This window comes from Halyomorpha halys, unplaced genomic scaffold (genome assembly GCF_000696795.3).
Source record: "Halyomorpha halys isolate HHAL.00 unplaced genomic scaffold, Hhal_1.1 Scaffold2649.1, whole genome shotgun sequence".
In the NCBI taxonomy this organism is placed as follows: domain Eukaryota; kingdom Metazoa; phylum Arthropoda; class Insecta; order Hemiptera; family Pentatomidae; genus Halyomorpha; species Halyomorpha halys.
The window spans coordinates 45,981-56,139 of NW_027107724.1; the positions used below are offsets into that span (position 1 = coordinate 45,981).

At 28.2% G+C, this 10,159-nt stretch overlaps 1 protein-coding gene across 1 annotated transcript in view; it reads right to left on the reverse strand.

Moving 5' to 3' along the window:
- LOC106691665 (AMP deaminase 2) overlaps positions 1-10,159 on the reverse strand; it is a 44,928-nt gene that overhangs the window by 5,212 nt on the left and 29,557 nt on the right. The window contains exons 5-10 of the mRNA XM_014437516.2: positions 8,809-9,028; positions 6,468-6,597; positions 6,190-6,384; positions 2,286-2,417; positions 2,032-2,195; positions 1,829-1,955 (exon numbers count right to left, since the gene is read on the reverse strand). Of these exons, the coding sequence (XP_014293002.1) occupies positions 1,829-1,955; positions 2,032-2,195; positions 2,286-2,417; positions 6,190-6,384; positions 6,468-6,597; positions 8,809-9,028 (968 nt within the window). The remainder of the gene's footprint in view (positions 1-1,828; positions 1,956-2,031; positions 2,196-2,285; positions 2,418-6,189; positions 6,385-6,467; positions 6,598-8,808; positions 9,029-10,159) is intronic.

Below are 10,159 nucleotides of genomic sequence, written 5' to 3' on the forward strand. Positions count from 1 at the left end.
ATATTAATTCATTAATTTAATAAAATTAATAATACATATTTATTAACTATTATCCTGATATTTTATAAATGAAAAATGATGATAATAATAATATGGGTGATTATTCGAAAAGAGACCTTTTCTTGTTCCAATTTGGTAGCTTTAAATAAAGAATGGTTTATCCTCTCTTCTATAATAAAATGTCATTTACCTGTTTGTCAATCATTTGGATATCCAAAATATTTAGAAACCCAATAAACAACTAGTGGACAGATTAATTAAATTTTATACTAATAGAATATTATTTGGAAGGGAAGGAGGATTTTTTTATTAACATTAAAGGGACTCTGGATATTTTATAGGGCAGTGCTAATAGCAATTGTTTCTTATTGGTTTTAGGTTAACATGGCACACCATACTAGTAGGGGATGCTATAGAAGGTGGAAAATTAAGATTTAACTTACTTCAAACTGTGAAAATTGTGGTGAAACATTTTGCGAAAAAAATTATCATACTCATGCATGAATTTATATATTTCACTGCCTAAGACAATATAACGTCGAATAAGAATTAAAAAATGAGATACAAAGCATTCTTTTAACAACTAAAACAGAAATCTGATATTGAAGTCCCTAGTATCATTTATTTATTTGTACTCAAATAATATCGTTTAGCGAAACATTTTGATATTTATGTGCTATTCATCAAAACAGATACCTCCTATGCACTTTTTCAATATTTGATTTTTGCCAGGGCTCCCTTTACCGGTTTCCTCTGCCTTCCAAAAGAACCTTTTCACAAATCAAACAAACTTAGATTGCTCGATTAATTATAAGTCACAATTAAAATCTACCTCCATTAATCTCTAGAAAAAAAATATTGGCGTGAAAATCAAAGAATAGAAAAACTGCGGGCAAAACGGTCTAAACGTCTACTCTCTCAGCTTCAAACTTCTACTACTATAAATTAGGTAGTTTTCAGCAAAATCTAAGATTTATAAACAACAACCGGATTCCCCTGTACATTACTCTTCTTCAAAAAATGTTGGAAAAAATCAATTTTCCTTAAAAATGTTTCACTACAATTAAATACAAGACTCTCGAATCTTAAATTTTACAACTTTTTGGGTTTCCAAAATATTGGAAGAAGTGACATCCCCTCCCTAGCATCCTTCTTGTCAAAGTCTCTCGAACTAGGTTCAATAATTTATTTATTTACACTTAAATAGTATCGTTCAGTAAATTATTGTTATTTTTCGATGTTAATCACATAAATCAACCATACAGAGTCAATGAAATAAAATAGCCACAAAGAGGTGGTAGAAGTTATAAATAATGATCTCAACCTACAATAAATTCATTGGCTGTTAAAACAAAAAAAACAAGCAATGAAAACTTTAAAAAAAATTAAAATACTCATACATTGTTTTCAACAAAATAAAAAAAAAGTTCTGTGGCTTCTAAAACTGACTGAAGCTGGAAAATAAGGGGCTAAAAACGATACAGAGCTTGAATTGCTTACCTCAATTATAGGTGGATATAAACAATACCACTATTTAAATGATCTTAAATAGGAAGCAGAACCATGAAATTAAAAAAATAATATTCCCAAAACATTATTACAGTATGTTAATGAAAATAATAAATATTCTTATGTATTGCAGTAACCTATGCAACTCAGGATGGGTACTTGTCAACCTTTGATTGACCTCAGTGGTTACTTTTACACTTTACAAGTGTTACACCTATAGTTTCGTTCTACGACTTATTGATCATATTTATTCAGTTAAATAAATAAGCATAAACGCATTCATGATATTTAAAAATTAACACTTTTGACATAAACTTACGTATTGCAGAAACCTATGCAACTCTGGATGAGTACTTGTGTCATCCGTTACTTCAAATAGGGGTAGAAAAATATTATTTAAAAACTCCTGGAAGGTTGACATGATGTTGTTCAACTTAAAAATGTCACTAAAATTAAAAATCAAAATTTATAAACATAAAAATGTTATTTGTAAAAAATGAAAATATCTAAAAAAATACTGACAATAAACGTGGGATCTGAATAATCCATCGCACATTATCACTATATACTTTGTAATTTATAGCCCATGCTGCTAACTTATCCCACTCATCACTATTTTTTCCATAAATAGACAAACGCAATTCGGCATTTTGGTATTTACTTTCCTCTAAATCAGAGGATACTTCCTGGAAAATTAAGATATAAATTTTGTTTATTCTAGTAATAAAGGTGTCTATCTGCTGGCTGCTGCCTTCATTTTCTGAATATAATTTTACCTTTATTATGCCAGCGAAATACTTTCCATTCAGATAATTATCTGTTTTTAAGAATACCTCACGCAATCTACTCTCACCAATAGGATTATATTTGGCATTAAATTTATCAAATCTATGAAACGTGTTTCGGTCCTAAAAAAATAATACATACAAATTATAAAATGAACACACAATTTTTTGAATAATAACATTTTTCTGTTGGACTAATCATTATAATTAGTAATTGCGGTAGATGTGTGGGAATAGGAAGCTGAGATCGGGTTCAGTTTATATTGAATTTATCCTACGAAGATAACAGAATAGTACTTTATCGAATGTTAAGCCGCTGCAAAAAATACTACGAATTCCTTCCAACTAGTACAAGAACCCAAGAGAGGAAAAAAGGTAGTTATTTCACTCCAATTTGATTACTTTAAGGAAAACAATGTATAGTAACTAGTCAAAATTGATGAGTCTGCAATGTACAGATAGGGGGAATAAAAAATGGCGGCTGTTTCAAAACGTCAAAAATAATTAATTTTTCATTCTGAGCCCTATATCTTTAAAAGAGTAAATTTTCTAAAATATGTGCTCTAATAGAGCTATTTACGTTCAATAGTTCTCGAAATATAGCATTTTAAAAAGCAACATTTCATAAAAATGTTGTACAGAACGTACTGAAAGATCAGTAGTTAATGAATTTATTTTGAAAAATCTATATCTCAAAATCCAATTCAACATACAGATGTCTATTAGCACTCATATTAAAGCTAGTTTAATGAACTATAAAGTAGTTTATGAAGTTTATCTTCGTTAGAATAGTAATTTTCATGATATTTGCTAAAATTAATTGATTTATAGTTGTTCGAACAAATTTACATGTGCCAAATTTATATGAATATGCTAATATCGTAATAACTACTACCCCTACAAAGATAAGTGTCATAAACTACTTTATACTAAATTAAATTTCCTTTATTTTGAGTGCTAGCAGACATATGTGCGTCTTATGGTTCTTGAGATATATTTTTTCAAAAATCAAGCGTTTTATACTATCAACTAAAAATTAAAATTTGTGAATTTGTTTTGTCATATATAAACAGATAAACGTTATAAACTATTTTAATTCAACTAGCTTTAATTTGAGTGCTGACAGACACCTGTACGTCTTACGGTTTCTGGAATAAAGATTTTCAGAAATCAAAATTATCGTCTGAACAACTATTGATCAATTTATTTTAGCAAATATCATGAAAACTATTATTCCCACGAAAGTAGAGGTCATAAACTACTTCATAGTACATTAAATTAGCTTTAATTTGAGTGCTAATAGACATTTATATGTCTCATAGCTCCTGAGATATAGATTTCTCAAAATAAATTAACTAACTACTAATCTTTCAGTATTTTTCAGGAATGTTGCTTTTAAAAAAGCTATATCTCGAAAACTATTGAACGTAAATAGCTCTATTAGGGCTAATATTTCAGCAAATTTACTCTTCTTTAAACAATGTTCTCTTGATAGTTTTTAAGATATAGAGTTCCGAATGAAAAATTAATGTTTTTTAAGGTTTTGATCCGCCATTTTTTATTCTCCCTACCTATACTTGGCAGACTCATAAATTGACTAGTAATTATACATAGTTTTCATTAAAGTAATAAAAAAATGGGTGAAATAACGGCAATTTTTTCTTCCCGGCTCTTGTACTAAACTAAACGTTGGACACTCTATGGTTGAACGCATTGTAAGGCCGTTTCTCTAAATACAAGCTCCCAATAGTGAGTCAAACATTCGACAGCAGTTGTAGCTCTTTTGACCGGAGTCAAATAAATTTACAAGAATTTGCGTATTGTTCACTTTTAGGGAATTAAAAAACGAATATTTGAAAAGTTAATTATTGATTGAAAAATAAATTTATATAAAAAAAGAAAAAAGAATAACCCCATAATTTCAGGGGTTCTTTCTTTGTTTGCAGTTGTAGCTCTTTTATTGAGAGTCAAAGAAATTTACAAGAATTCTACATTGACGTATTTTTCACTATTAGGGAACCCCATTCAAATTTATAATTTTATAGGTACTTATTAATAATTTCATTTCATTTACCGTTTATTTGTTTTCAGAAAAATTAATCCTACCATCTGTAATTTAGTAAATTATTTTTTTAATTATAAAAATAATAGTACGTTAAACTCTCATAAATTAATCTACTTAATCAACTACAGGTGAATTATAGCTAAATTTCTGTATTTGTCAGCAGAATACCAACATATTAAATTTTTCAGTTTCTCAAGTAATTATTTATATATGTAGTTATATAAATGTACAAAACATGAATTATTTATAAGAAAATAAAATTATATAAAAAAAAAAAGGAAGAATAACCCCTGAAATTATACTAGCAATCAAAATTAATAATTGCGCCAAAAAACCACCAATTTAATATAATCAATAAATGTATTAAAGTAAATAAGCTGACAATAAATATAATAAACATATGATACATAATCTAAATTACTTTAGCTTGAAAAAACTTAAGGCAATTACAAACCATATTAAAAAAAAAAACTTTATTAAATATTCCTGATAAAATACGTAACTTTTATGTTAAATATGCAATAGAAGTGAAAATTTTGAAAAAATTTTTATTTAATGTATTAGTTATAAAATATTTACAAATAAATTGTTTATCTATAATAAGAATAAAAATGCAGGTAGCAAAGGTACAAACATAAAAATAAATGAGTGGACGTTTTTGGCCAATAATAATAAAAAAGAAAATAATCGAAACCATAAATTACAATGACTTTAATAAATTCCTAGAATAACTAAAAATTACATAACTAAAAAAACGTTCAAAATATTACAATAATAACATTGTATTAGAACTATATACAAATCCTAATAAATTAAATGGATACTTAACAAATATTAACGATGAAATAGAAATTAGTAATATGCAAAATATGATTTTAAAAATTGTAATCAATGCACAATAAATTTTATACTGGCAAAACATCACAACAATTTAAAAAAAAGGATTAATGAATATATAAATAATAGAATAGCCCTAAAAATAAAAATTAACAGTTCTGATAAAACATACAATAACAAATAACTGTAATTTGGAATTAAAATAAGCAAAAATTTTGAACATGGCCAAAAATAAGAAAATATATTGAATCAATATATATCACAAAAAACATTAGAAGTCCATTCATTAGCCTCTCATTGACCTGAACGCTCTCTTGTAGTTCATTATTTAACCATTCATCACAAATTCGACTCAACGTTTGTGAAAATGTTATAGCTTCCCATTTCTCAAATTTTATTATTTTGATATCTAAATTGAAAATTAAATTTAATTCTTTTGTTTAAAAATAAACATGGTTTCGTCGAAAAAAAATAATAAAAACAAAGCTCATTTAACATTTTCCCACGATGGTTGTTATAATCTTGTGAAAATATTAATTGGTTTAAATTATTAATTGTATTGAAAATTAATTTTTTATTTTAACATAATTAATCATTATTTGGTGAATTTCCTTGGTAATATACCTTAATACAAAATAAAAGTCTATTACGTTAAGCTGGTCCGAAAAAGTATTTGATATTTGTTTTCTAGTTACAAGAAGGGATATGTGCAAAACTAAAAATTCAATTTAAATAGTAATTATGTATTTTCCCATAATGATTAAAAGAAAATCACTCATTGTGAGCCACAATTCAATATTAACCTCGACATCTTCATTTACAATTATTTGTAAAATAGAACCAATAGGCTATGGATAATTCCTTTTATGAAAAAAATTCTCAAATTAATATGAAAAATAAATAAAAGAAAAACAAATGCATTTGTAAAACAATATAATTCAATAATTATATGAATAATTGATGGTTGACATATTCAAATCAAATAATACTTACCGCATGAACGTCCAACATGTCCACAGTTAGATCATAAGATGTCAAATTCATCGACTTGAATACTTCTTGCAATGTCATTGGTCCTTCTTTGGTGACAGTCACCACCTCATCTTTGTTAGTTTTTAACGTTTTTTTAATGAATCTTAATAAGTGTTTTTGGTTCATACACGATGCTGCATGAATATGCGTGTCAACCTTAAAATGTCAAAGAAAATACACATATATGGTAAATTAGCTGTTGTCGCCTCAAGACAATAAATAGGTTAGGAAATTAGAACCTTGCGAATATTATAGAAATCTCGGTGAGGGACTGCTTTTTGGGACACCAGTTCTGTCAATTCGTTAAGAAGTACATGAAGTTGAAATTTGGATGAAAGGTAACTCAATCGGCGGTAACAAAATGATTTTCTGTAAACATAACCACAGAATAAAACAATTACAATTTTTATTTATGTAAAACTAATAGAAACATTTATATTGCTGAGTTAAAAAAATAAATAAATAAGCATTACTAGTTTAAGAAAGTTAATTTTTTTTTAAAGAAGTCAGTTCAGCAGTGAAATTTGGTTACTAAATTGAAAAACAGGGAGAAATTCTATGAAGAATTGGATTTTTCAGGTACTTATCTGGAGCGTTGGAACGGAGGGCCAAAGGCAATTTGGTCTCGGCCAGGATACTTCAGGTTAGATTTTTTTTACCTTTTTTCATTCCTAGAAATATTTCTGGAAATTCAGAAAGTTCTAGAAATAAAAATATCTAAAAATAATCATTCAACATTAGAAATTTAAAAAACAACCTTTCCAAACTTCCTAAAACAATGGATTCAGTTATTTCTCATTTAGAGTTGAACGATGAAACACAGAATATCACCCTTATACAGTAATGATTATTTAAACTGCCATTTCAATAACAACCTGTCCACATTTTTTCAATTCCAAAAATCGCTTTTGTCGAAAGTTAAGGCTTTCAACAAAAGCGATTTTTGGACCAGTGACTCATTTAAATATTAATTTCATTAGTTTTAGTGTATTTTGCATGTAAACATAGGGTTGTATTTCGTAGGGTGAGCTTGGAATATATAACTAATTCTTGATTGGAGAAGATGGTCGGGGGGTGCGGTCAGCAAAGAACAACATAAATAAACAGAAAAATATTTATTTATGCCGACGTTTCGACCTGAGCTTCAGGTCTTCATCAGGGCTATAGAACAAAAGAGATAACACTAAAATTTAGAGAAACATAAAATTGAAAAGAAATAGTATAAAAACAAATTTGGAGTTATACAAAATATTGAATTGAATCATAATTAATAAAAAATTTATAATTGATAATAATTTTGTATAATTCCAAATTTTTTTGTATACTATTTCTTTTCAATTTTATTTTTCTCTAAATGTTGGTGTTATCTCTTATGTTCTATAGCCCTGATGAAGACCTGAAACTCAGGACGAAACGTCGGCATAAATAAATATTTCTTTGTTTATTTATGTTGTTTCTTTGCTGACCGCACCCCCCAACCATCTTCTCCAATCATTAATCTACGGAAATTAAATTTGGAAATGCTATTTGTTTCCAATGAGGTTGGTGTCATATTGATATGTTCCTTAACAAATCTCGTTTTTTTCGAGCTCTGAATGTTACAAGGGTGAGTAAAAATTAATGTTTTTGTAATTTTTAATTACAATTATAATTAGCTGTTTGTACAACTGATTTTGTATATATTAAAATCGAACAAAGGAATTGAATTGATTGTTATTCTATGAAAGTCCCGCCCTTCCATTGTATCGAAGAATCCTCGTCCAAGATTTCTCCCCGGGTCTCATTATTGTTGCTTTACCATAGAAGCCTGTATTTTTAATTAACGTTCCAGAAAATTTTGAATACATTTTTTTATTCTTTCCGTTTAATATGTATTTAACTATTTAATATACGATTCAATAATGATTCTATAAAAAGATACATCCCAAGCCTATAGAACATCGACCAGGACAACTTCACCATGTTCCCTATCGGCTGGGCCTCAGTTTGGCTGCCAAGTGTCCTTAGGACCTGCCAAATATTTACTTAACAAGTATATCTCAAAATGGCTACTTTTTAAAAATATTTCTCCTCAGTTACCTTTTCAATTAAATATCATACAAGACGAAATATTGTATGATTTTAGTTGGTTACATATTTAGTCAAATCAATATGATACGCAAATGTTGGGGTAAATGAATTTTTATAATTTTCAGGAACATTTTTTGTTTTATGGAACACAAGCTCTAATAATCAAAAATCATTGTAAGCCTTAATTCCAATCTTAATGAACTTTCATCTATTATAGCAAAGTTATAGTTGCAATAACGACGTTTATCACCTGTATTGAGAATATATTATAGTATACATAAGTATTTATATAGTTTTGTTTTAAGCCATAAAATAAAATGTGTACCTGAAACATAATACATAAGAAATAAAAGAAAATATTACTATTAATTGGTTCCATAAGAATATAGGATTCATATATATTTTGCCGTTATTACAAACCGAAATTTTAAAATGAATATTTGATATTCATAAAAATGTGATAGAAACAAGTAAACACAAATTCAATTAATAATAGATAAACCTACTTACAAAGGACCATCAGCGATCATTGTATTGAGCTTGTTCATGTCCGAGACAAAAGTGGCAAGGTCTGGATAATCGTAGTTCAAGGGCTTGTCTGCTGCTGCTGCATCATTATTCTCATAGACTTGGAAAACCCCTAACTTACATTTTATAACATAGTTGGAAGGAGGTGGGGATTCACATTCCCACGGATCACCTACATTTGAGGGAACATGTACTGGATGGTCTGAAAACAATTAAAAAATCACTCAACAAAATAATAAAATAGTTAATGTTGATAAGCACACATACTATCTTGAGTATCATTAAAGCTTATGGTGACAGCTTCATAAATCCACACAAGTCAGTATTGGAATTGTCAATGAAATATTTTTTTGTCAGAACGGTTTCGAATATTGTGACTGACTCTTTCTACATTTTACTGTTGGACAAAGAAATCGATCAAGTGCATGAAGTCCCTATTGCTTTGATACCCTCATCCAGCTTTCACAAGGTATGAGACTAGCAATATCAATAATAATAAATAATGTTTGATTATTGAAATGAGCTACTATCATTCAGACAAAAGTCCGTCCCAGTGTTCCAATCCAGGTATTTTCTATGGAAGAGGCAGAGGGTCGTAACTTTGTATCAGATGAATTTCATGCACCTAAGCAAAAATTTCGATATAAAAAATACAGTTTAAATAATTAAAATTTCGAAATACTATTAATTTATTTATAAAAGGCATAATAATAATAGTCTTCTGATGTTTTTTTTACGGATGGATCCGCTGGTGATCCCTGTTCTGTTTATTTATTATTATTTAGAAATATAATTAAAAGCATCCCATAGCCAAAAAATAGATTCAACTGGGTATAGTATGTTTTGCTTAACACTAAGTGAAGTTTATGATCCCATTATCCAGTTTGCGAGCGATCTCTTGGACCCTGAAGGCTCCATATTTCTATTCATAAGAAGTGCTCATCCCCTATGATGCAGTAGTCATGTTAATCTAAGATTAAGAAAAAAACATTTGACCACACTTATTCCAGTGTCACTACTATAGTTAGTAATATAATTAGCTATGGTCTATGAATGACATGTCACTATCGCATAAAAGGAGATTATAACACAAAAATAGGCAACCCTTCACCGCCGGACTCGCTCCGCTAAGACCCCCGGGGATTGACGGTCATATATCTTCTATTTTTTTTTTTTAGATTGATAGACATTACAATCTAGCCACACAATTGTGGGCAATAAGTAATAGTGATGAATGATCTCATACATACTAAAATAAAAAAATAAAATAAATAAATAAAAAAAAATAATAATAAAAAATAAATAAATAAAAAAAAAAAAAAAACTCTCTTAA